Source organism: Pelophylax lessonae (genome assembly GCF_965119305.1).
Source record: "Pelophylax lessonae genome assembly, chromosome: 4".
Classification (NCBI taxonomy): Eukaryota; Metazoa; Chordata; class Amphibia; order Anura; family Ranidae; genus Pelophylax; species Pelophylax lessonae.
Window position 1 is genome coordinate 46,706,794 of NC_138771.1, and position 27,584 is coordinate 46,734,377.

At 39.8% G+C, this 27,584-nt stretch overlaps 1 protein-coding gene across 4 annotated transcripts in view; it reads right to left on the bottom strand.

Annotated features, from left to right (window-relative positions):
* Positions 1–27,584, bottom strand: part of NTRK3 (neurotrophic receptor tyrosine kinase 3) — a 1,045,167-nt gene that overhangs the window by 458,472 nt on the left and 559,111 nt on the right. For 2 of the 4 annotated variants that reach the window (XM_082254693.1, XM_082254696.1), the window contains exons 10-12: positions 24,030–24,053; positions 23,402–23,472; positions 19,463–19,565 (exon numbers count right to left, since the gene is read on the bottom strand). In XM_082254693.1, coding sequence (XP_082110819.1) covers positions 19,463–19,565; positions 23,402–23,472; positions 24,030–24,053 — 198 coding nt within the window. The remainder of the gene's footprint in view (positions 1–19,462; positions 19,566–23,401; positions 23,473–24,029; positions 24,054–27,584) is intronic. The other 2 variants (XM_082254694.1, XM_082254695.1) reach the window with 2 other exon arrangements.

A 27,584-nucleotide genomic window follows, 5' to 3' on the forward strand; every position in this document is an offset into this window, starting at 1 on the left:
GTGTCCTTCTTAATCTATGGAGCATAAGCAATGTTTACAAAGTACAGTAAAATAAAATGAACTGAGTAGAATTACTTGCTTCAAGCTCATAATACACCAAGAGAGACTCATCAAAGACAATGGAGTATTGAATTCCACTTAGAGTCAGTCTGGGAGCATGGCACTTAGAGAACATCTTTTTAATGGCCCAATGAGATCTTTACAATGGAAGTAATTACTGATATGAGAACGTTTGTATGTAACACATACACACAGGATCCTTTTCCTAATCCTCATATACTTCATACTTATTTAAATCCAAAGCTCGAGTGTCTCCACTCATTTAGATGTAAGCAACGTGGAAAATTCTGAACTCCCCTGTGGATGTTTGTTACTGTATTGCTCTTGCTGTTTTAGCAAAGCAATGGAAACGTCTGGCACAGATCCCAACCCTAAATAGTTCAATCTCATGACTGTACTTAAACTTCTTACACATGCATCAATTTAAAAGTCCGGCTGATTAATAATGTTGTCTTTGGTAATGCATTTAGCTTTGAAGAATATGCAGAGCAGACAAAACAAACCAGCGTTTTCACTAATTGGCACAATTATGGGTATTATCTGCCTACACGTTTTGCTTAAACAGAAACGGTATTTAATATACATGATGCTCCTACTGCACAGTCATAAATATACATGTCAAGCTATGTAGCCTATACATTCATTGAACCTTTTTCTAAGAAATAAGCATGAAATTCTGTGTTATTCATTCTGTGATATGGTAATGTTTTATATTGGGTTAATGGCAGTTGCAATTACATAGCCCACGAGTCTTATTTTTTTTTTTTTTTCATATGAGAGCTTTATAGCTTTCATAGAGAAGAAAAGATTCCCTTAAGAACAATTATTTTGTTCAAGGTGATTATAATTTTTAATAAAATAAATACGCAGTTTTGTATACCACACCTAGCAAGACATAAATTGTGTTTAATTTACATAATTACATACATAGTTACACAGTTGGTAAGGTTGAATAAAGACACCAGTTTAACCTGTGGTGTGTGTATGCATTTATGTCTCTACCACTTCCCATAATTCTGTATATTATGTTCAATAAGATCTCCATCTAGAAAATTTTGGAAATTATCAACACTTTCCGCTGATACATAAAAGTCTGTATGCAGCGCTACAAGGGGTTAATAATAGTCCATACTAAATAATAAAAAGAAGGAAGATGGAACCCGGCACCTGTTTCAGTGTGAGTTGACAGCGCGTCACAGACATGGGAGTAAGTCACACATGTGCAAGTCACAAGCAAGTCACAAGCAGAAGGAACCGCGCACTCAGCCAAGGCTCGGCAGTTCCTAAATGTTTTGCAGGACAATTTCATGGGTCAGATGGTGAATGCACCGACAAGAAACAATGCGGTACTTGACCTAAACTCCAACATAAAAATGTATATTAGAGCTAAAGAAAAGGCCTTCAAAAAAAACAAGACTGAAGGGTCATTGGCAGCATTTAAGCACTACAAAGAGTGTAATAAGAAATGTAAAGACGAAATCAGGGCGGCTAAAATAGAACACGAGAGACATATAGCGGAGGAGAGTAAAAAGAACCCCAAGAAGTTCTTTAAGTATATAAACAGTAGGAAAGCGAGGCCAGAGCACATTGGCCCCATAAAAGATGATAAAGGAAAAATGGCCACAGAGGACAGAGAAAAGGCGGAAGTGTTAAATAATTTATTTTCTTCAGTCTTCACAAAGGAATCGGGGGGCTACACGAACCCCGCTTGTAAGGCCGAACTAAATAATACACTAAATAATACACCTCAGGAAGTGCCGCCATGGCTAACAGAGGATAGACTTAGAGCTAAACTAGAGAAACTTAACATAAATAAATCCCCGGGACCGGATGGCTTGCACCCAAGGGTTCTTAATGAGCTCAGCCAGGTGATTGCCAGACCATTATTCTTGATCTTTAAGGATAGTTTACAGACGGGTATGGTGCCAGCTGATTGGAAAAAAGCCAACGTGATACCAATATTTAAAAAGGGGCCGAGATATATCCCGGGTAACTATAGGCCGGTCAGCCTAACATCAGTAGTCTGCAAAATTTTGGAGGGGATGATAAGGGACCACATACAAGACTTTAGTAATGAAAACGGTATTATAAGTAGTCATCAGCATGGATTCATGAAAAATCGTTCATGCCAAACCAATCTATTAACCTTCTATGATGAAGTGAGCTGCCACTTAGATAAAGGTAAGCCTGTGGATGTGGTGTATCTGGACTTTGCAAAGGCCTTTGACACCGTTCCCCACAAACGCTTACTGTACAAACTAAGGAAGATAGGTATGGACCATAAGGTGAGTACCTGGATAGAGAACTGGCTCCAGGGGAGAGTACAGAGGGTGGAGATTAATGGGGAGTACTCGGATTGGGTGGGTGTGGAAAGTGGGGTCCCCCAGGGTTCTGTCCTGGGACCAATCCTGTTTAATTTATTCATAAATGATCTAGAGGAGGGGATATCTAGTACAATCTCAGTATTTGCAGATGATACTAAATTAGGCATGCCAATATCTTCTATGCAGGATGTGGAAATCTTGCAAGCAGACCTGAACAAAATAACGGGGTGGGCAACTACATGGCAGATGAGATTTTATGTTGAAAAATGTAAAGTAATGCACTTGGGGGCCAGAAACCAGAAAGCAAGCTACTCACTAGGGGGGGAACCTCTGGGTGAGTCTAGGATGGAAAGGGACCTGGGGGTACTGGTAGACAACAGGCTTGGCAGTGGCATGCAATGCCAAGCCGCCGCAAGCAAAGCCAACAGAATACTGGGTTGTATAAAAAAGGGGATTCACTCCAGAAATAAAGAGATTATTCTTCCACTCTACAAGACTCTGGTCCGGCCACATCTGGAGTATGCTGTCCAGTTCTGGGCACCGGTCCTCAGGAAGGATGTGCTGGAACTGGAGAAAGTCCAGAGAAGGGCAACAAAAATAATTAGGGGAATGGAGGACATCAGCTATGAGGAAAGACTACAAGCACTGAACTTATTCTCTCTGGAGAAGAGACGATTGAGGGGGGATATGATATCAATGTACAAATACTGTACTGGCGACCCTAGCATAAGGAACAAACTATTAAGAGAAAGGAGATACAATAAGACACGTGGCCACTCGCTAAAACTAGAGGAAAGGCGGTTTAACCTTAAAGTGCGTAAGGGGTTCTTCACTGTAAGAGCGGTAAGGATGTGGAATTCTCTTCCACAAGCAGTCGTATCAGCGGGGAGCATTGATAGTTTCAAAAAACTATTGGATGGACACCTTAAAGACCACAACATACAGGGGTATACAATGTACGGTTAAAAGCAAACACACACACACATCATAGGTTGAACTGGATGGACTTGTGTCTTTTTTCAGCCTCACTAACTATGTAACTATGTAACTAAGTCCCAAGTTACTGTGGCGAAAATCAAGCAAGTCAAGTCGAGTCCCTGCTAGAAGTCAAGCAAGTCAAGTCATTTATTTTGGTCAAGTCACAAATCAAGTCAAAATACTTATCTACCCCAATTTTCACCTTTAAATCAGTTAAAAGTCAGTGGTCAGGAAAGGTTTTGTTTTATTTTCAACATTAACAAAACTGCTTAGTGCTTTTTTCTTGGCATATTAAAGAAACACTTTGAATGCCCAAACGGCTCAAAATCTTTCTTCCGGTCATCAACACCACAGTCACTAAAAACATGTTAAATATTTCCATTGTTAAACAGCCAGTGTCCTTAAAAATCAGAACACACTGAGGTGTTTTAAGTGACTGTGGTGTCAGAAACATAACAGGCACATTAATTTTGCTTTAACACATGTTGAGAAAATGCAAATATTTAATAACTTAAAAAAGTAAAGTCATTTCGAGTCATATGTCTCAAGTCAAAGTGAAGTCTCAAGTCATGAATACCAAGTCAAAGTCAAGTCGAGACTTTTATTAATTTTAGTCCAGCAAGTCTCAAGTCCTCAAACTGGTGACTTAAGTCTGACTTAAGTCAAGTCATGTGACTCAAGTCCCCCACCTCTGGCGCACCACACCACAGTGACAATCAAATCTTCTTACCAAAAGAGGGATAAAATTAGCATGAACAAGAATCTGTATAACTCCAACTCCCATCAGCAGGTGGACGGCTCCACACTAATAACACCAGGGCTGGAAAGGTATGCCACAAACTTCCTTCAGCTTCTAGGACTCCAATGGGGATATCCAATCCTTGGGACCACTATGTTCACTCATCCATTCGTAGGCATGATGTCACCATAATAAAATGAAGCAATGCATAGTAAAGCCCGTAATAAACAACAGACTTCTATTCAATGAGTCAAATGCTGCTGCTCATAGCATGCTTGTGTCTCCAGAGAACCGCCTAACATGTTTCGTCCAATAGGACAGTGATGGCGAACCTTGGCACCCCAGATGTTTTTAGGAACTACATTTCCCATGATGCTCAAGCACTCTGCAGTGTAGTTGAGCATCATGGGAAATGTAGTTCTAAAACATCTGGGGTGCCAAGGTTCACCATCACTGCAATAGGACATCGTCAAAGGCGTCCCACTGATACTACTGATTGTGGAAGGGATGAAAGAAGAAAATGGTCGCACACCACCACGGAATCCAATGAAGAAAAGTTCCTTTATTCACATAAGTGGTACAAGGTACAGCAGGGTAGGACAGTAGACGCGTGTCATATGACTACTACACGCTTGTTTACTACCAAGCTCCACATCCTTACTGTTTTAATAGTAAAGAACCCTATTTGCAGTTTATGGTTGAACGGCTTCTCATACAGATACAGCTTCATTGAGTGACCACATGTCCTCTTGAGTGACCTGAAACTCAATACTTTTCTCCCTATGCTAGAATCACCATTTAGATATTTATATAATGTTATCTCCTTATAAGCATCTCTTCCCCAAGGAAAATAAGCCTACTGTGAGTAGCCTTTCCTCATAACTGAGGTCCTTCTGCCCCCTTATTAGTTTTGCTGCCCTTCTCTGGACTCTCTCCAGTTCCAGCACATCCTTCCTGGGGACTGATGACCAGAACTGAATGCAAGCTCTAGATGTGCAACTTATATATATAAAATCAATCTTGATCTGTGCCCAGCTAGATTACAATGGGCCAGCAGCAAACAGTTCACATGCAGCTATGTGGCCAGTGTGTCTCTTCCAATGGTATGTATGTACATATGTCATAATTCCAGGCTAGTAGGTCTCTAAACTGCAGCCCTGGGGCTGGATGTGGCCCTTTGCTTGCCTTTATCAGGCCCTTGTGGCATTATTCGATCTACAATGGGGTACTATCCCTTCCAGTGAAACCAATTAAGAGGCTTAAAATATTACTAAGCCCACAATGGTAAAATCAGTCTGTATTTGCTATGCTTGTTATACTCACTGTGGAGCCTAAGGGGTTAATCCTCTGCATTGTCTAAAAAGGCTGTTTGATCCTGTCTCCTCTGATCCTCCCCTTCTTCCATGGTCCCCAAACCATCTCCTGATAGCACAGTGGCTAGGGGACAAGCTGCAGATGCAACTACACAACTTATAGTGTACAACCATGTACAGTCGCCTCTTCAGATGCATATCAACCAGCAACTGTACACAGAGGAAGGGGGTCCTGGGATTGTCATTACACAGGCTCAGCATGCTGTACAGCCCATGTACAGTCATGTACATGAAGCCTGAATCCCTTCTCACTATAACCTGTATGGTTACACCAGCGTTTCTCAACCACGGTTCCATGGAATCCTGGGATTCCTCCAGAGGTTGTTAGGGGTTCCTTGAGCAATGAGCAATTTCTGCCTCTCAGATAATTTTCTACTGACACCATTGATCTTTTTTAGCTATCTGTAAGGGAGTCATTCTTCTCAATGACCACAAGTGTAGTTTTAACCACTTCAATACAGGACACTTTCACCCCCTTCCTGCCCAGGCCAAATTTCAGTTTTCAGCGCTATCGCACTGTGAATGACAATTGCGCGGTCATGCAACGATGTACCCAAACCACATTTTTACCATTTTCTTTTAGGCAGATATAGCTTTTTTTTGGTGGTATTTAATCACCACTGAGTTTTTTATTTTTTAGTACAATGAAAAAATTCTGGAAATGTAAAAAAAAAAAAAAAAAAGGGTTTTCTTTGTTTCTGTTATACATTTTTGTAAATAAGCAAGTTTTCTCCTTCACTGATGTGTACTGATGAGGCTGCACTGATGAGGAGGTACGGATGAGGTGGCACTGATGGGAACTGATGAGGATGAACTAATATGTAGCACTGATGAGAAGGCACTGATAGGCAGCACTAATATTCAGCACTGATGGGCACTGATAGGCGGCACTGATATGCAGAATTGATGGGCACTGATAGGTGACACTGATGGAAAGCCTTTATAGGCACTGATAGGCGGCAATGATGGGCACTGATAGGCAGCACTAATGTGCACCAATAGGTGGCAATGATGGGCACTGACGGGCGATGATGGGCACTGAGGGGCAGCACTGTTGGGCTCTGAAAGATGGCACTGATATATGGCACTGATGAGGAGGTACTGACAGGCATCACAGATGGGCCCTGATTGGAATCAATGATGGTCATCATTGTTGGGCACTGGTGGGAATCACCGATAGGGCTGCACTAATAATCACTGCCCTGAGTATCAGTGCAGATCCCTCCTGTCAGGAGAGCCATTTATCGGCTCTCCTCTACTCATGCCCTGTCATCGTGAATAGAGGATTGCCGATAACCGGCACTTCCTAGTTAGGCTGTCATCAGCTGTGATTGGACACAGATGATCACATGGTAAAGAGTCTACGTCATAGGCTCCTTACCGTAATTGGAGATCTGGTGTGTCTCGATGTGTCGCCGTTTGTCACTCCGCTCCCTGGGGGCGCGCACGAGTGGCTTATTCTGAAGGATGTCCAGTCAGAATGGGAGAGCCACCACCAAGCTGTCATTTTGCTATAGGCCTGGTGGGATGTGGTTAAATATAGTAATTGTTATCAGGGGTTTCCAGAGACTGTGAAAGTTAGTGTTGAAAAGGCTGAGACATGCTGGGTTACATTGTCTATCACAGGAGTTCCCATACTGTGGGTCAGGACCCACTGGTGGGTTGCGAGCTGCGTTTGAGTGGGTTGCGCTGAGCCGGAAACCACTGAGCGCGGGCCCACTTAAATTGTGCTGTGTGAGCCCGCGCAAATAACAGAGAGCCAGAGCAGTCAAATTGCAATAGATTCAGGACCCCGCCCACGCAGTTTACAGAGGCTGGTCTGCATTTCCCGCAAGGAGGATACTTGCATCAGTGAGTACGTTTGTGAGCTGTTAGGCCCCTTTCACACATGCTGTCCGTTTGTCCGTTTTTCATCCATCCGTTGATGGATGAAAAACGGACATCAATGCATCTCTATGTAAAAACGGATGACAACTGATGATCATCAGTTAACATCCGTTTTCATCCACTTCCGTCAATGTCCGTTTTTTTGAACGGATGAATGCCCTATTTTTCATCCGTCAAAAAAACGGATCGGACGAAAAACGGATGACAACGGATGAAAAACGGATGTCAACTGATGACAACGGATGAAAAACCGATGTCAACTGATGACAACGGATGACAACGGATGAAAAACGGATGAAAAACGGATAACAACTGATGAAAAACGGATGAAAAACGGATAACAACTGACGAAAAACGGATGACAACTGACGAAAAACGGATGAAAAACGGATAACAACTGACGAAAAACGGATGAAAAACGGATAACAACTGACGAAAAACGGATGACAACTGACGAAAAACGGATGAAAAACGGATGAAAAACTGATGAAAAACTGATACATTTGACGTGACTGAACTGATGAACTGAACGGACCGTATGTGTGAAAGGGGCCTTATGTAGGATATGTTCATGGGGTGCAGAGCCAGCTCCTCGGTTCTGCTGTCTAGACTGGCGACGGGATTCTCGTCCCATGCCACATGCCACAGGTTTCTGACCCCTAACTTAGAACACCTGGCAAGTGTATTCAATAATAAATTGAAAAGTAATAAATTGATATTTATAATTTAACATCCCCTCCCTTTAAAATATGCATTATTATTATTATTATTATTATTATTTGTATTTATATAGCGCAAACAAATTCTGTAGCACTTTACAATATTCAATTGCAAGCAAGTTGGTCCCAAAAAATAACTATATTCAGAAGTGGGTCTCGACCCAAAAAAGTTTGGTCTATCACATAAAATTCACAGGACTATCATTGTTGAAATATTCTGAAAAAAACAAATTCTGTATGGATCTTTATAAATACAGGGGGAAAGAGATATTTCGCAGATATTGTGAAAGCTGTGAAATATTGGATTTAGACTTCTATACACGGGCCTTCCTGCCACAGGACTGGTCCAACACTGCACATGGATTCCACTTGGTTTGCTCTCCTATCGTTCTCAATATGCAAATGTAGATTTCAATTCAAAAGGCTTCATAGAGCTTTCAGTGTATAATACAGGTCTCCATACTGTGAAACGATTGTTTTCACAACAATATAATTTAAGCAATTTTCCAAATCATTCAGCTGTTCAAAACTATTGACAGAGAAAGATTTATTATGGTTGGAAGTAAGAGGAAAAGTAATTTCAGGGGTAATCAGAGGTTTTTACAGGTCTGGAATACAGAGAGAGAGAGGGATGAATATGTATATAAAGACAAGCACAGGATTGTGCATGGTATATGTACTGGGGTTATCCCAAATTAACCACTTTCAGACCGGAAGGATTTGCCCTCTTAATGACCAGGCCTTATTTTGCGATTCGGCACTGCGTTACTGTAACGGACAATTGCGCGGTCGTGCGATGCTGCACCCAAATAAAATTGATGTCCTTTTTTTCCCACAAATAGAGTTTTCTTTTGGTGGTATTTTATCATTTGTGTGATCTTTATTTTTTGCACTATAAACAAAAAATAGTGACATTCTCAAAAAAAAAAAATAGTTTTTAACATTTTAGGCCAATTTGTTTTCCGCTACATATTTTTGGTAAAAAAAAGTCACAATAAGCGTACTTTGATCGGCTTGCGCAAAAGTTATTGTGTCTACTAACTGCATGACTGCGACATTGCGACGGACAGATCGGACCCCTAATTGACATTTTTGACACTTTTGGGGGGGACCGGTGACATTACTACAGTAATCAGTGCTAAAAATATGAAGTGTTACTGTAATAATGACACTGGCAGGGAAGGAGTTAACCCTATGGGTGATCAGTGGGTTAAATGTGAGCCTAGAGGAGTGATTCTAACTGTGGGGGGGGGGGGGGGCGTGGCTTGTGAAATGACCATAGAGACATGTGATCTTATATAGAAGGATCACGGGAGCTCTGTGATCATTCCAGAGAGAAGAACGGTCGGCTATGTTTACAACACCTGCCTGTCCTTCTCTCTCAGCGGGGAGCGATCGCGGGTGTCAGGTGGCAATCGAAAACTGCCTGAACCGTGCATCTGCTTCCCCGCTGCTGAGTGGGGGCGGGAGGGGGCCGGTGGCGGCGCACGCTCGCCCCCGAGCTTCCCGCGAGTGACCCTCATAGCCGGCAGGAGAGGAGAAAACCCAGCCGCACTGTGGAGGAAAGGGGCAAACGAGGGCCCGGACAGCAGATGGAAAGGGAATTTGTGCTAGAACCAAACCCCTTACAGTGCAGCTGAAGGGGGGTAGAGGAGGGGAAGCTGGCCCTGGCAGTGCTCCAGTGGGAGACAGAAGAGGATCGGTGTCTGCAATAAGACAGTATAGCCGGGCCCCCTTGCTTAACAGGTGACTGGTCCCCCTTTTTGAACTGACGGGGCCTGGGCCCAGTACAGGGTGGCTAGCTGTACTGCCTTATCAGCAGCCCTGCTGGGAAGAGGGTAGTGTTAGATGGACTAACAGATTACGATACACTAACAAATGAAAGCCAAACTCCAGCTCGCACTGCAATTACAGCAACAGTTTTTTTTTCCTTTTGGGACAAAGGTTTTACATGAATAAATAAAATCTGATAATTTTGAAGAATTCCTGTCATTGGTTAATGGTTTGTCTCAACTCCTACATCTTCAAGAGGGCTTACTTACTGGCTAGATCATTAAAAAAAATAGAAGAAAGAAAGCCTAAAAACGATAATGCCGCCATCAAATCTAAGCAATGATAAGCTGCAATATAATAAAAAGTTTGTATTTGGGTTTCATACCGCTTTAACTTTCACTAAATTTATTAAAACCTTTGGCTGTGAATTTGAAAACGCTTAATTGGTAATTAACCTTTTTTTACATTTATGCTGTTTGAAAATACATAACCACCACAAAACAGCACAACTGATAGCAATTACATATTTTATTTCTATTAATAAAGCTAACTCTTTATTAGGTAAGGGGGGAGGGGGGGCATTAATATCCCCCATCATAATTATCCACTTCGGTTCAAAGTACCTATTAACTAATGCTAAATTATAATAGAGGAACACTGGAAGTACATTTGACATCCACATAAATATCAAATGAATGTGCTTTGATCAGATGTAATATAGCGAATACTAAATGAATTGATAGTGATGGACCTCTTAAAAGGTTTCCTGATAGTGTGTGCGGAATATATTTTCTTTTTCTTTTATCTTCTGCTTAGGAAATAAAGAAAAAAAAAATGTCTGACCACACGACTAAAATGATAATGTCTTCCGCCAAACTCTCTTGCATTTCAATTGATACATTCACTCATCAATTTCTATAACTGAGGATATATTTTTATGATGTAAACCTATCCAACCCTTGGTATTAATTACAAATGCATTCGGGTGCAAGAAGTTTTTTTTTTTTTTTTGCATATGGCAAGAGATGCATTTGAAGATGAGTTGTAACAAAAGTAATGCAAAAGTGGCCTTACCTTTTCCTATTATCTTACATGGGTGATTCAAATTTCACTTGTTGGTAGAGTAAAGCCTCGTACACACGTAACGATTATCGGCCGTCTTTTGTCCAGTGTTGTTTTGTTGGTTGGAATGTGCCTAGACTGCACACAAATTTTCTCGGCCAACAAAAAACAACTTCAAAAGTGATGTCATGTGCTGGTTAACTTTCCGTGTGTTTTTTCTTCTCTGAGCATGCCCAGTCTTGCTCATCTGAATTTTGTCTGCCGAAATCTGTACTGACTGACGGAAAATCGGTCGTTCTGTTGACGGCCAACAAAAATTTTATAGCCTGCACACCAGATTTTGTTCAGCCGAAAAGTCAAAGTCGGTTGTCGGAAGCATCATACTAACAAGCCGAAAATCGTCCGATCGGACGTTGGCCGAAAATTCACGGCCAACAATCATTGCATGTGTACGAGGCATAACTCTTCCTCTTGAAGCTCCTCCTGGTGTAGAGTAGGCTGATAGTTCAATTCAGTTTAGCTCCTCTGTAATCAATGGAGCAAAGGTTGATTGTTTAGGTCTGATCAGTGTCTCACAGGCTGCTGTTCTGATTGTGTCCCCCTGAATTCTAGAGGATTCTAGAATTATAGTGGGAGGAAGAATAGGAGTAAGCAGCCTGAATATTTATGGGTCTCCAGCCAAACCCTGGGAAGTTGTGTCCAGAAGGTGGTCGAAGAGCTTCTAAATAGACTGGGATATGAGGCGGTACAGCAGAGTTCCTGGTTCCAATCCAGAAGCAGGAGACCCCTGTCTCCTAGAAGACATTGAGATTCCAGCTGAGGCTTCAGCTGGTGTGGCCTACTTGCAAAAGCTTAGTCCTGGAGTTCGTTTGGGTCTGGAGATGCAAACAGGAAAGAAAGCACCAGGAGGAGACATGTTCGGCTCTTCTATGGTGGTTTGAAATTACAATTCCTTTACTGGAGAGGGCCCAGTCGATATCAAAAGTAGGCAACTGATGATCCTGTGGCCATGTTAGTAATCGACCCCGGTCCTGGAGGTTAGTGACTATGTGTAGCTCTATTTTGTCAATTGGGAAAAAGACCTAGTCTCCTGCCAGCAATAGATTTAGTGGGAAATTTTGTGTAGCTCAGCAAGCTAGAGAAACTTCCTCAAAGTGTTCAGTTCTTCAGTTCTTGGGTATCTCATGCCCCCTCACCCCATTCAAGTTCCAATAAAACAAAAAAAGACACTCCTAGACTATTTCTTCTAGCCAGTGAAAGAATGGGGAAAATGCTATGCACCTGGCTGTGTGTGTTCTAACTGGGGTAATAAGGCCAGGTTCGATAGGTACTATAGGGTGTGTTACACTCTATAGTAAGTTCTTATTTTCATTGTGGGTAAATAATGGGTTCCATGCAGAACCAACGTGCCATTATTGAGTTCCTGATGAAGGAGGGGTGTCGGCTGTTTACAGAGATGACACCACTGACCAAGGCCAGTGTCCAAGACCAATTATGCCTCGTTTCCACTGAGTGGATCGGTTCGGGTCAGTTCGGTACGGTACGCTATTTTGAGTGTTTCCATTATGAAAGTGGCCCATACAACTGAACCAAACTGCACCATTCCTGGTCCTCCTTCAGATATAGGGCCATAGGAAATGGTACGGTATGGTTAGGGCGTCACACGATACATTCCACTGATTGGCGGACAGGAAAACCTCAATGCTCTCGTCAAAAGGCATTTGGTGTAAACCCCCACATGGCCCCTGGCGGTCCGACTTGCAGTGGAAACGCTCACCTGAATAGGCCGGACCATTCTAACCCTTCCAAACTGTACCGACCCGAACCGTTCTGCTCAGTGGAAACGAGGCATATGTGACTCTTGTCATTGGTGTCATCTCTTTATCTTTTGTAGTTTTCTGTGGATATCGGACATCCTGCACCCCTCTTTTGTTAAGAACTCAATGATGGCAGGTTGCTTCTGCTTGACATCCATTGATGTTAATTAAAAATAAGAAGAGTAATTAGAGAGGAAGAGTTACTCTATCAAGATGTGAAATTTGAACAAAAGTCAATTAAAAAGTTATGCTCACTTTTGCATTATTTTTGTTAAAATGAGCATTCAGTTGAATGTGGAATAGACTAGAGCAGCCATTTTCAACCAGGGTGCCTAGGTTCTTTAGGGGTGCTTTGACAAAATGCCTAAAAATTGCCCAAAAATGTACAAGCCAGTGGATAAATCAAGCCTGCATTTTTGTTACTTAAACCAAACCTTTTTATAGTGCAACATTACAAGCTTGGGCACCATGTGGGCCAGCCGCCAGCACCCTAACAACTGACATCCGTTGATAAGAAGGACATCTGACACCTGCACAGCATCCTTGTTTGACCCTCGCCCCTCTCTGTCAGCACTGGGGTCATGTTAACTGCACGGTGGTGAGAAAGTGAGGTAGAACAAATTCTGAGATATAAGTCAGTACTAGTGTGCAAAAGTGTAATTGCCTTGCAAGAATAAATTATCTTGAATGTTGGGTGTCCTATGTGTGTGTGGATGTTGCTACAATATGTAAAACCTTTGAGGTGTGCATCAATGTTTTGCATAAATTTAAAGCGTACCTTGACTGGGAAAAGGTTGAGAAACACTGGGCTAGATAGAAAAAAAGCAAAAAGAAAGTTGGGACTTTAAAGGTAGCCACTCATAACCCCAAGGAGAAATGGACTCAAGTGTTTATATAAAAATACAATCTATTTAGGCATCATTAAAAGATTACATAAAATCGCTACATAAACAAATACATTATCTCCTCATTATAAGACAGGCTCTCTCCTAATCTACAAGGGAGAGGTCCATGGAAATACCTGTGGTGTAAACAAATGTCGTATAGTAAATGCTGAAAATATCTGGGTTCCACGGGTATACCCTGTCTTATAATGAGGAGTTAGCCCCCGTTCACATGCAGGCGACGCTACCTCGCACCGCGACCTCCGAGGTCGCGGTGCGAGCAGCGTGCCACGACCTCGGAGCGGCCGCCACGGACTTCATAGCATTGAAGTCTACGGCGGTCGCCTCCTGGTCGCCCCAAAGAAGCTCCGGACCCTTTTTCTAAGACGGAGCGACTTGTGTCGCTCCTATTAGAACGGGTCCGCAGCTTCCCTATGGGAGGTGACCTACGGTGACCTGTGAGGCGACCAGGGTCGCCCTAGTGTGAACCGGGGCATAATGTATGTGTTTATGTAGTGATTTTATGTAATCTTTTAATGATGTCTAAATAAATTGTATTTTTATATAAACACTTGAGTCCATTTCTCTTTGGGGTTATGAGTGGCTACCTTTAAAGTCCCAACTTTCTTTTTGCTTTTTTTCTATACATTTTACATGGGGATGTGGAGCCACAACTAATTGAGTTTTGTCTCATATTTTTTGGATTAGGAAACACTGGACGAGAGATCCCAAACCAAATCCAAGGGAGACATGTGTGATCCATTATCTCTCATAGGTGACCAACTGAACAAGTGCTGAGAGCCTAAGATAATATTTCCCATGTTGTAGTACAAATTGTAACTATGCCAAAATCACATTTCATTTTTTTTTTAATAAAGACCATTAAACAGAGCGAAGTGTAAAACAACAAAGTAGGATGGCAGGCCTTTGTGTGTAAGCTAAATAACAAAGCTAAAAATTGAATTTACTATTTAAATTGATGCAAAGGAAAATCACCAGTTCCCACAAAAATAAATCTCCTATTAAAAGAGCTAACTATGCTGCAAAACTGCATGTGCAATTGTTCTGTGTGAATAGAGGCAAAAACAAGTGTAACTAGGCTATTTTCTTTACAGGTCGTATTTTCTTCTTTTATAAAAAAAAGTGTGAATCAGAGAAATACTGCATTATCCTCTTCAGCTCTGGAAGATTTACCCCACTTCATGACCAGTGCTTCTTTTGCGATACGGCACTGCGTGCAATGCTGGTCTCTGGTTCCTAAAGCTAATCAATCTGGTTAGTACCAGTGATAAACAAAAAAAAAATGCATATATAAACAAAACATAATGATACCTAGTGAATATGTGCAATAGTATGCAAAATATAATAATTCATATATATAACCATAAATTAGGGATACACAGCTATGGTTTTTTTCAGGGTCTATACCAATATTTTGGTCACAACATATCAGTTTCGGCCGACATGGGCCGATATTTTGTACATTTAAAGTTTTGAAAATAAAGACATTTTTTGACACAAATCTGGTACTGAACATGTTCATTTTTGTTTAATGCTTAATGGTTGGCTTGCTGGCACCCTGTGGTGGGTGGCTGCCTGGTTGGCAGCCTGTGGTAGGTGGGTGGGTGGCTGGCTGGCACCCTGTGGTGGGTGGCTGGCTGGTTGGCACCCTGTGGTAGGTGGGTGGGTGGCTGGCTGGCACCCTGTGGTGGGTAGGTGGCTGGCTGGCATCCTGTGGTGGGTGGCTGGCTGGTACAGGGCCTGTGGGCGGCTGGCTGGTACAGGACCTGTGGGTGGCTGGCTGGCACCCTGTCTGGTACTGAGCATGTTCATTTTTGTTTAATGCTTAATGGTTGGCTTGCTGGCACCCTGTGGTGGGTGGCTGGCTGGCACCCTGTGGTAGGTGGGTGGGTGGTTGTGGCTGGCTGGCACCTTGTGGTGGGTGGCTGGCTGGTACAGGGCCTGTGGGTGGCTGGCTGGTACAATTTCAGCAGCCAAGGGAATGATGCCTCAGGAAGATCCCAGGATACAAAACACCATAGATACCTAGATAGTATAAAACCTTACAGATAATCTGTACTCTACACCGCCATATTGCTTCTCCGTCCAAGTCAAAGGGAGAATGCAACCACAGTGCAGTTCCCAAATACTGACACATGAAACTGAACAACTATAACACAATGCAAAGAGACAAACAGTGCAAAAACAGAACATATTCCAAACTGACCGATCATAGGTCTCCATAACATGGAAGCTGGCGTCTTATTAGTTGCTATAGACAAAGTATCAAATCTCTTTTCACCACCATTCAGTGCGACTCACAGGCGTAGACATTAATGAATTGACTGCTTGTTCTTTTTCTGCTTGTTTCGTTTTCATCTTTTATATTTTTATAGAAAAACGCAGAATCTCCGAGATATGGTTTTATCATCTTGGTCGTTCATTTTAGTCTAATAAACAGTGAGTCCTGTCAAGTCACATTTTTCTCCACTGGATGCCTCAATGCTAATTTACACAAGATTTGAAAGGGAAGCGTTGCATCTGTTACGCAATATTAACAAGAAATGCCAAGCAGAGGAGGAAGAAAATTCAATGAAGGTGGCATTCCGCCAAGGCAAGAAACTACACTGAACAACACAGAGATATTATAACCAGTTTAACAAGGAGCTACATCTTTAGCATGTATTTTTTCTCTGTAATTGACAAAACAAGTCTTTTGTGGCTGTAATTTTGAAGCAGATCAATATGAGAGGTCGCATACTAGCTTGCGGTGACGGCACTGCCAATTCTTTCCTTGCTAGCTCTAAGATAACTTTCTGAAATGGTTTAAATGTGTGTGGCCACAGACAGGCTTTAGCGACCATATACAGCTTCAATTACAGAGACAATGGGGCTGATTTACTAAAGGTTAATAGGTCATTCGTAAGATCTCATCTGGAATATGCAGTTCGGGCACCAGTTCAAAAAAAATGATTTCTGGAGAACTGGAGAAAGTGCAGATAAGAGGCATGGAGGAGCTCAGCTATGAGGACAGATTAGATGAACTGAATGTATTCTTGAGAAGAGAAAATTAAGGGGGGGGGGGGTATAATTACCATGTATAAAAAAATAACATGCAAAAAAGGGAGAAAGGCTGGTGCCACGGAAGTCGGCTAAAACATAGTTATATTATTAAAGGTGAACAACAGTCAAAAATGTGTTTCGGCCATTAGGCCTTAATCATTGCTATGATGGCTATCATGGCTATAAAAACATAAGTGGTCCTTATAGTGAACTTGGTGTAGAGTTTGTCACCTTAAGGTCATCACAGAGGACAAGGGGGCACTCTTTACATTCAGAGGAAAAAAATATTGAACTTCCAAATACGCATAATATAACTGGATACTAATATTTACAGATAAAGTTGATCCAGGGAATATCCAATTGACGTTTGAGGGACCAGGAAGGAATGTTTTCCCTGCTGAAGAAAATTGGATAACGCTTTATTGGGTTTTTCTTTTTCCTTTGGATTAACTGTGGGTATAGGATTGTGTATATGGAGGTTTTTCTTTTGTTTTTTCCTTGGGTTGAACTGGATGTCTTTTCAACCAGATTAATTATGTAACTATACATAATTATGCACATCATAAAACAGTTACTCATTGCATGTTAGGCGCAAGCACCATTATAAATATATTTATACTGGGCATCCATATATATACACTATATATATATATATATACTGTATATGCAATATATATATATATATATATATATATATATATATATATATATATATATATATATATATATATATATATAGTGTATATACATATACATATGTATATATGTATATATATATATATATATATATATATATATATATATAAATAAAAAAAGTATATATATATGTATATATATATATATATATATATAAATAATAAAAAAAAAATATATATATATATATATAATCTAGATCATCTAAATGGATGCCCGTTGGGCACATTTATGAAGTAGCTGTTGCAACACCGATTATTTACTTGCACTGAGTGTATAGCAGAGTAAAACTGATTTATGGATCCACCACAGGAAGATCTTGATGTAAAGGGGATGTGACATCTTGGGAAGGGTGGCGCTTTATGAAACAGTTATTAGTAACCACTGACCATCATTTATGATATGCAGAAAAAAAATAATAGATCATCTTCGACATAATGGTTGGCTAGTGTATGACTTTCATGTAATTTGTGTATTGTATTGAGAATCATTCGGGTCCTCAGAACCTTTATACAACAAAGCAAATGTGACTGTATGTATTTTGCTTACAGCAAAACCAATGTGATTTTTAATATATAATATCAAAATCAGTGCAGTCCACATCCAAGCTGAAAAAAATGAAATACAGTATGAAAACTACTACAGAGTGAGCCAGGTGGAGATTAAATTATATTCCAGACCTCATTTGAAAATGTATTGCTAAATAACACATCAGTTTTAAAACAGAACTAAATCCATCAATTTAAAGGATAAGTTCACCTTTACAAAACTAAATAAATACACTTTTGCAGGTAAAAAAATATGAATTTTTTGTTAGGGACCTGTAGAGTATTGCAACCATGATCAGCAGACTGTGGGTGTGATGCCATGGTCCTCCAGACTGTGTATATGTTTCCCCATACCTCCGATATGCCCAAGCAGTTACACTTGAGACTATGAACTACCATGGCGCTCAACAGCACCATTTGAGATCTACAAGCAGACATGCAAAAGCTGTCAGACCTTGTGGTTTTCCCATTTAGAGAATGCTATGAATGGATGACACAGGCAAGCGGAGCCCCGCATGGCACGTCTTTTTTAGATAGTGACAGCTAGCCGGGGAGAAGATCCCCAACTAACTGTCAGGATGGGGGATATGTGACATGTTAAATGGTACACCCTGAATATGTAACACGTAACACATTGCAAAAGGTGAACTTATCCTTTAAGTGTTTGCCAAAATAGTTATATTTAAGGCATATGAATGATAACTGTAATGGTTCCTTGTGCAAACAGAGGCTAAGATGGCAGCTTCCTTGGTTGTAAAAGATAGGTAGATTTAGTTCCAGTTTAGGAATGTCATTAAGAGCTTGAGCTGTCAGAAGACTTGTATTAAAGCAGAGTTCCACTCCTTTTTGTGTTTATTAAAAGTCAGCAGCTACAAAAAGTGTAGCTGATCACTTTTAATAAACACGCACTCACCTGTCCCATGGTCCAGCTATGTGGCCGTCTGAAGCCTCGTTCCTCTCCCTCTCCTCTTGGCGGTGCCGGCATCTCTAGTGTGAGAACCTGGCTGTGACAGCTTGCGGCTTCACAGCCAGGTGCGCACTGCGCATGCGCAAGTCGCGCTCCTTGTCGTGAATGGTCAGGCAATCTTCTGGGACCTCTGACCTGTCCCAGAAGATTGCAGAGGGAGGGGAGAGGAGAACCTCCACTTGCCCGAGCGGAAGTGGGAGTGGTTACCTGTCAAATCTAGGTACACGCACCCCCCCCCCCAAAAAAAAAAAAATGACATGCCAAACTTTTAGGTGGAACTCCGCTTTAGGATTGACAAAAGAGTACATTTATTTATATTATAAAGAATTTAATGCCAAAAAAAGTAAAGCCAGAAGTCTGAGTTGGTCAGTATCCCAAAAGAGTCCCAAATACTTGGGGAAGCATACAAAAAAATGTGAACACTTGTAATACTGTATATACAGCATCTAATATTAACAGTTAGCAGAGAAATGGCAGCAGCATAACCACAAATCTGCAGATACATTTCCATGACCTGAAACATTACAATAGCATAGAGTACAAATCCATAGGACAAACTCATCGTCTTTTCTTACCTTTCATACCAAATTTGGACCGTCTTCCATATTTGTTGATGACTATGAACAGAACCACTAAAAGGACACATGCAAACGCTGCTAGACCAACTGCTATTGACACCTGTAAATAATTGGGAAAAAAAAATGTTACTATCTTTAGTAGCAAAACTGAAAACCTCTAATTAAAGATTTTTATATTAAAGATATGATTAGATTTCCCATCCATTCAAAATGTAATGTTCATGTACGTAATTTTCACCAATCTTTAATGAAAGCATGCAGCATGGAATACGGCAATGATTTGTATTGGTAATTTGTACTGACTGCTATATTTATGCAATATTGAACACATTATAATGCATAGCACCTTTTGATTTCTTTCTAGCAAAAATATTTTTGCTAGAACTATGGAAACAGATTTTCTTCAACCTGAATAGGCATATCTTATGTTCTCTGTAAATTATATTATACTGCATCCCATGTCCCCAGCTGCATTTACAAATGCAATCTAGCCTTACCCAAATTAACATGTATTTGATATACATGAATGGTAACAATAATAGCTATTACTCCCATGGGAAGGAGTTCTGTTGCTTAGAACTCAAAATGGAGAGTGAAGAAACCACATATCAAAAGTCCTATTAGGTTTCCACACAAGAGAGTGGTACAACTTACTCATTAGTTAAGGTTTAGCCCTAAAAAGTTCATAATTTTTAGCACAAATTTTTAAAGCATGTTTAGCCACACTGCATTAACTAAACTATAAACTTTAAATGAGAAAGTATTGCATAAGAGTCAACAGGACAAGGTTGTAGCTGGAAATGCCTCTTCTGTGAAGGCGTCTGATCCAGGTTTCACTTTATTACTAAGGGTCTTCTGCATATTACTACTTGGAAAGGTCTAGAGAAGTAGTCCCCAAGCTTTCTAAAGAAAGAGTCAGTTTACTTTCCTTCAGAATTTAGGGGGGTTAGACTGTGGTCAATGGGTTTGAAAAGTTTCCTACATCAGTGGAAGCAAAAAATGCCTCCAGCTTGCGGGTGAGTGGAAAAAAGAAAAAACAGTGTCTGTGATCAGTAGGAGAAATAGTGCCACATCATTGGGGGTAGCATGATGAATAGTGTGTTGCAGGCCAGGTAAAGGCAAGCAAAGGGTCACATTCAGCCCATTGGACACAGTTTGGACACCATTGGAGCGGTGGGAATATATTGTAACAAAATGAGAGGAAAACATTTCCATGTACCCAAGATTCAACTGAAAAAATGCATGAATCTTGGGTAAAAATTTAGCAAAACTTCAATAAATAGGATCTAAAGAGTCATGATGTGGTCACTAGTTAAATGGATGTCTCCTCTCCAGTGGGTATTTTATTATTTGGAAACAATATAAATTACAGATGACACAAAGAATGTGACCTATGACAACAATTATGACTTTAATCTAAGTGCTGGAGCTGGCTTCCCCTTCAGTATAGTAATGTTAGTTCCACTGTTTTAGACTAGGTTACACAATCACATTTAAAATTTGTAAAATTGTTTCATGATTTATTTTCTTTGTTAGGTCTTTAATACTTATGCTGAATATAATCTAAAAAATCTGCTACCGTATGCCCTACAACATTGTTCATAATCAGCCTGGTGATATGTCAATGTTATGGAATTAACAGAATAAATCAATGTCTTATGCTATACTACATACAGAAATCCTCAGGATTTCTCTTGTTCCCAGGCCAATTACAGCTGCTGTTCATAAGCTTTAACTGGGAAAACCAAATTTTAATTCAGGGGCACATACCCAATGGGGTCTTAAAATTAAAGTCCTGGCACTGACAATAACAGCCAATTACTTTTCCTTGTACAGGTTAGGGTCTAATGCATTCTTGGTTCAGGGCTGCCATGGTGAAGGAGATTGACTAAGGAACAGGAATATATATATACATATATATATATTTAATTCCCCTACTAGAGCGCTGTGTGAGGCATGGACCTGCTTAGTAAGTAATCTGGTTGTTGAGGGCACTGTCACATCTGGAATCCTGTTGACAACAACTAGCTAGGGACAGTATCACAATATAGGGAAGAAAATACCTTTTCCTATAGTGCAGATGCCTTGCTGGACAAGTGAGGTAGCGCATTCTAGCTACCATGAGAGATTCTGCAGTGTTTCCTTCAGTGAGGATGCAACACCATTAAAGAAAGTGAGTACCTCTTTCTTCTTTTTCCAGCAGTCTTGTGTCTGGAAAGTGGTAGCCATTCCCAGATAGCAAGCAATTGTGCTGCAAGTTTGAAAATGATTTGCTAAGCTATTGATAGACTTGCCAGGATTCACAAGTATGTTGCACACTTGCAGCAAGTCTGCAATGCATGACTCCAGATCAACATTTTTTGCAAACATTCTGTAAGTCTGCTGCAAGTTCTGTTTCAGTAATGTTGTGCTATAGTCTTCCCACCACAGGGGTCACTGTGGCTGAATTTTCATGCTGTAGACCAGTGTTTCTCAACTCCGGTCCTCAGGGCACACTAACAGGCCAGATTTTAAGTATTACCTTGGGGAGATGCAGACTAGAATACTGCAATCACTGAGCAGCAAATGATATCACCTGTGATTTATTTTAGGTTTCTTGTAAATCTGGCCTGTTAGTGTGCCCCGAGGACCGGAGTTGAGAAATACTGCTGTAGACTTGCAGAGCTCTTGCTGTAGACTCACCACTGCAACTTTGCTCTTGCTAGAGGCTTGCAATCCAAATTTGCTACAAATTGGAAAAGTGTAAACTAGAACTTGTGCTTCAAGTGTTCTGCAAGTGTACAACTTGCCAGTAAGAATATGCAGCAAGTTAACAGACTTACAATTCAACACTGCCACATATTTGGGGCAAGTTATCCTTGCTATCTGGGATTGCTATCACAATGGATCACTATCATTACTAGTTTCCATCCAAGCACTGATAACAATAATACTGCAGAAGCACCCAGAGGACAAGTTGAGCTCCACTCAAAAGTGGGGATGAGGATGGTTTGTAGTTATTTTAAGGACCCTAGTAGAGATATCCCCCTTCCTGGTCCAAACCTGGACTATATGGTGATGCTGGCTCTCTGATTACTCTCTTGAATATAAATTGAGGGAGGAGTGTGTCCCACTTACACCAAACCTGAATGGGAGTGGGAATGAGTCCGAATGACACTAATGCTATGGAGGAAGGGGGGTGGGAAGTATTAATGCATCACACTAGCATCAATGCTGGAGGGGGGTGGAGAGGGTGACTGTGTCTTTAATGGTTATTGGTCCTTCAGTTAAAGCACATGAGTTGCTAAATATTTTTTTTAAAGTGGGAGAAAGGAATAAAACCCATGAGAGTTTTTTTTTTTTTTTTTGCTGTCTGTGTGTTGTTGGGCAGATTTCCCTACACTTCCTGTTCCAGAGACACATTAGGAAACAGGAGAATCTACAGGAGGGCCAGCAAAGTCATTGTGCTCCCCTCCATTAGAGTTCTTCTTTATGCAAAATACTAGCCTTGTAAAATGTTAAATTGAAGGTAGAAGGAAAGCCAGTCAGAACAAAAGAGGAAGATTTATTGAGGGTGCAAAATTAAATTTCACTTGGGTACTCCTTCTATTCCCAGGGTATTATAGCACTATGTATTTTCCAAGCCTAACCGCAAAGCAAATTTTTAAATATATTATTCAGCAGTATGTCATGGGCGAGAAACTCGCCTAAGCGCCTAATTTAATTAAATAGGTTCTTATACTCCACAGTTATGATCATGTAAACATTTTGAAAGTGTTTAGAAACACTACTTTCATTGGCAATATAGAGATTTCCATAGAAAATGCATCAAGACTGCAGGATTTGTGCTCAGATCCGTTTACATTCAGTTCATTATCTGCACAGAAGCCGCCAGTGTTAGAAAAATATGTTAAAAGCTGAGGCTGTGTTTTCTTAAGATATCAAAATTTAACTCACGCCAAAAGTGTCCTCTTCTGGTTTATGAGTCACGCTGATTGGAGGCGTGGGACTTACTCCAAAATCTGCTACTGAAACAAAAGGAGTTGAATAATTCTATGAACAATGTATTATTATTCTCCTTATGCACTGCCTGCTTAAAAGGCCACCAACTATTTTTATCACAGGGTTCAGATAATTGGATAGCAGCAGACATACCACTGCATTTCTCTACCTAGGGACCTGTCTTATTTTGAATATAAATGTACATTTGCCTCGGGAGGTTTAAAAGGCTTTGTAATAGAAACTCAAGAATAATCAAATATGGACATCTTCAAACTTATTATAGAGAAAAAGCATGCTGGTTAGTTTGCTGCTGTGACCTTAACTTCCATTTTTTTTCTGTGGCCTTGGAGACTCCTGTTCCATTAACAATGAAGATAAAGTTAACAAGGAATACTGCAATTCTTGGCTGAACATACATTGGTGAGTATAGGGATTTCTCTGGCAAGACCCCCTTTGGTTTCCTGTCAACATGATCTATTAGGCATTTGGCAAAGGGAGACCAAGCCCATCAGACCTATCCTGTGAATTGTGCTTAATGGAGCAGCCCCCTATATTTAATAGAGCAGTAAGAACAAGTACGTACCTGAAACAAAATAGTCAGTATTCTCTGTAAAAAGGACAGACAAGTAAATGTCAGATTTAGTAAAGCAGAATAAAATATGCAGTACCTAAATCAGAATACTAAGGTTTTAAGGATAAAGAAAGAAATCTTTGAAATAAATAGATAGTCATACGTCAATATACATAAATATATGCTTGTGAGCCCCAAGAGAGTTTTTGGATTTCTACATGAACGGTTCCTAAAATGTGATCTGACTTTTATTTGAGGATAATGATAATAAAAACAGTTTATGTAATGAATTTAAACACATATTTTACATTTTCATACCTATATTCAATTTTCATACCTATATTGAGCAAATGGCTTTAACATACAAGGTCATTCATGGATAAGGTACATGAATCTCAATGTCAATGAGCCCAGTGTTGCATTAAGTCTTAGGGTGGGGTTGACCTACTGCAATGCACATCAGGATGATTTATTACATATATTCTGGCCCTGCCTTTGGCTATACACTTTCTGGACCCAGGTACATGCTTATTCCCAAAAGTTCACTGACTGTACAATTCCCCTAGACCTTGGATTCTTCCTCCTCTTTCACAATTACTTTTCAATTAAACCATATAAAAAAAATAGTCATCAACCACCTAGTAAATGTAGCACACTCTTGTATTCCGGCACTATGGAATTCTCCTTCCCTGCCCACAGTTTGACAATAGTTCCGCCACATTTAGGCTATTGAACATATGGAGAATCTAACTAGCTCTCTTATAGGAACTACCAGTAGATTTACTAAAACATGGTTTTACTGGTTGGACTTCTCCAACTCAGCAGATTACAAATAAATAATGGGCAACACGCTCTTACAGGGAATCCATAGATAGGCAACACCCATGTAAGAACCTTGACGGACCTTCCTGGTTACCAAAAACATATAAGGTCTTAAGGACTTCCTCCTTCCAGGTTTTAAGTGAAGTTAAGTCATCGTAAAAATGAAAATACATGAAAGGAATTGTGAGTTGGCCCATGATGCTCCCGTTTCTTTTTTTAATTTTGGATATGGCTTTCTGAGCTGCTAGGCAAGTAAGACTTTTGTTTTCTTCTTTTCACTAAATTAGGGTGGAATCGGGTAGAGAATGTTTGTTATTATTTGGTATATCTATCTATATTAATATATATATATATATATATATATATATTAAGGTTCAAAGTTTAAATAGGGTGGAATTGGGTGGATAATTTGGGTAGCTGTCCTGAGATACACCCCTAATTTAATCACTAATACATATATATATATATATATATATATATATAGTACACAAACTTGACGGACCTTCCTGGTTATCAAAAACGTATAAGGTCTTAAGGACTTCCTCCTGCCCAACCCAGATCACTATACCCTCCTCCTTCCCTCTTCTCCCCTCCCCTCTATTTCTCTTATGGCTCTCTATTTACTTTCCTTCTTTTTCTGACTCTTCAGACTACACCCAGCCCTCAAGTTCCACCATTAGATGCGGCTTGTATATTATAGATTAGAATAATCAGGACACATGCGAATCCTGTAGTTGCTAATGCTCAATATATGCCTTCTTTACTGTCTGATGTGTGGCAGATCTACATAGCCCATGGAATAATGCTTCCTATTGGGTTTCCCCTTAAGGGGGAAGGGGGGGAGGGGTTGAGATTGCGCTAGTGCATTTATACACCATCGGTAAACAATTTCTTACAAGCTTTTAATGTGCCCTTTGTGTTTGACTGGCCTCACTGGGTCTACTGTTTTCTGTCTAGCCTGCTGCTATTTGTATCTATAGTAAAAACTGTTACGATAAATAAAGAATGCATTAAAAAAAAAGTACAATGCAGTGTGATCAAATAGGATTTCAAGGACATCAGAAGAACTTTTGTTAAAGCTTAAAAGCCTGGAAAGGTTTATGAAACAATATCTAAGGAAATTTAGCACAATTGCTACTCTACCTAAGAGTGGGCATACGGCACAAAGCAGTACAAGGGCACTTCTTAAAATCCTTTTAAAATCCTTATTCATGTAACAAAGAACCTTGGGCTGGTAAGGATCTGAAGGAATTTCTTAAACTAGATCTATGTCTACCATATGAAAAAATGGAGAAAATGTGTATACTAGAGGTTACTACACAGGAAACAAAAAAAGAACGCTACTCATGTGAAGCCTGCTGAACATTACTAGAAGCTATATTTGGGAAACTTTGGATCAGAGTATCAGGGTTCATCCTCTGTGGTCAAAAAACGTAACCAGCATAACCATGATCAAAAAAAAAAAAAAAATATATATATATATATATATATATATACATAAGTCATTTGCAACAGAATGGTTTAAACAGAAGCTATACCATATATTAAAAAAATGCCTGACCTTAATCCTTTTGAAATGCTGTGGCATAATCTGAAGCAAAAAGTTCAAACAAGATGTCCCAAAAATATAAAACAACTGAAACAGTTTTGATGTAAAGCCCCCCTTTTTTTTTCCAATAAAGAACAACTTTGCAACATAGGACATAGTAAGGCCATAATAAAAGAAAATACAGACAGTGCATTTCAAAAAGTTATGTGGCAGGATAACCAAATGGTATGTTAACTATACTAAATTAAATTAAATACCAACCTTCTTTGTCAAATCCAGAGTAGATAGAAATAGAAAAAAAAAATTATAAAAATAAGAATATAAGAGGGAAAGACAGGAAAGATAGGGACATACATCATTGATGGCTATTAATGTATTGTATATGTGAACTCATCATCAAAGGTCTATAAAGAAGATGGGTGAATAGTGACACTCAGTACAACTAAAATAACACTGCAGAGTGGTGTTAAATGTCTGATATGAAAGAATGTAGCCAAATTTCAAAGCTGGATTTAAAAAATGTGTTAGAAGTAAGAAACTCCCAATGCATCAAGATGATGGACTATGTTTGAATATACACCTCCATTTGATAGCCAAAAGATAATGACAACAACTCCATAGTCATTATGTTAAACAAAGCAAATAATCCACTTCTCTAACATTTTTATTTTATTTTATTTATTTATTTATTTTTTACATTTCATATGCTTTAAGTATGGCTACCCATTATAGAATTGGAGAGGGTCAGTAGATCTCTAACACCAAGGTTCAGGCTCCATTGGTTAGAGTGACACATTTTTTTTTTTAAATCAAATAAACTGTTTAATAAAGGTAAGGCAATGTAATGTGTTTTCAAATAAGATTGTTTTAATTACGATGAGTTAGAATTTAATTTTCACATTGTGGGAGCCATTCATGCAGAAATACCAAAATTTCTATTTTATAATATAAATAGAGTTTCCATAATTTTAATTATAAAGTAATATATCACATACATTAAAAGACTGTCAACTGTCTTCTAGGATTTCTATATAAAAATATACATAACACTAGTGTATGGTTACTAATATTTTTAGACAAAGAAAAAAGAGAATAATAATATATTTCCATTGCGCCTTTTTTTTTTTTATCTTTCTCCCTTTTACACCATTATCCCTGAAAATAAGATTGAATATAATGATGGTAATTTTAAATTT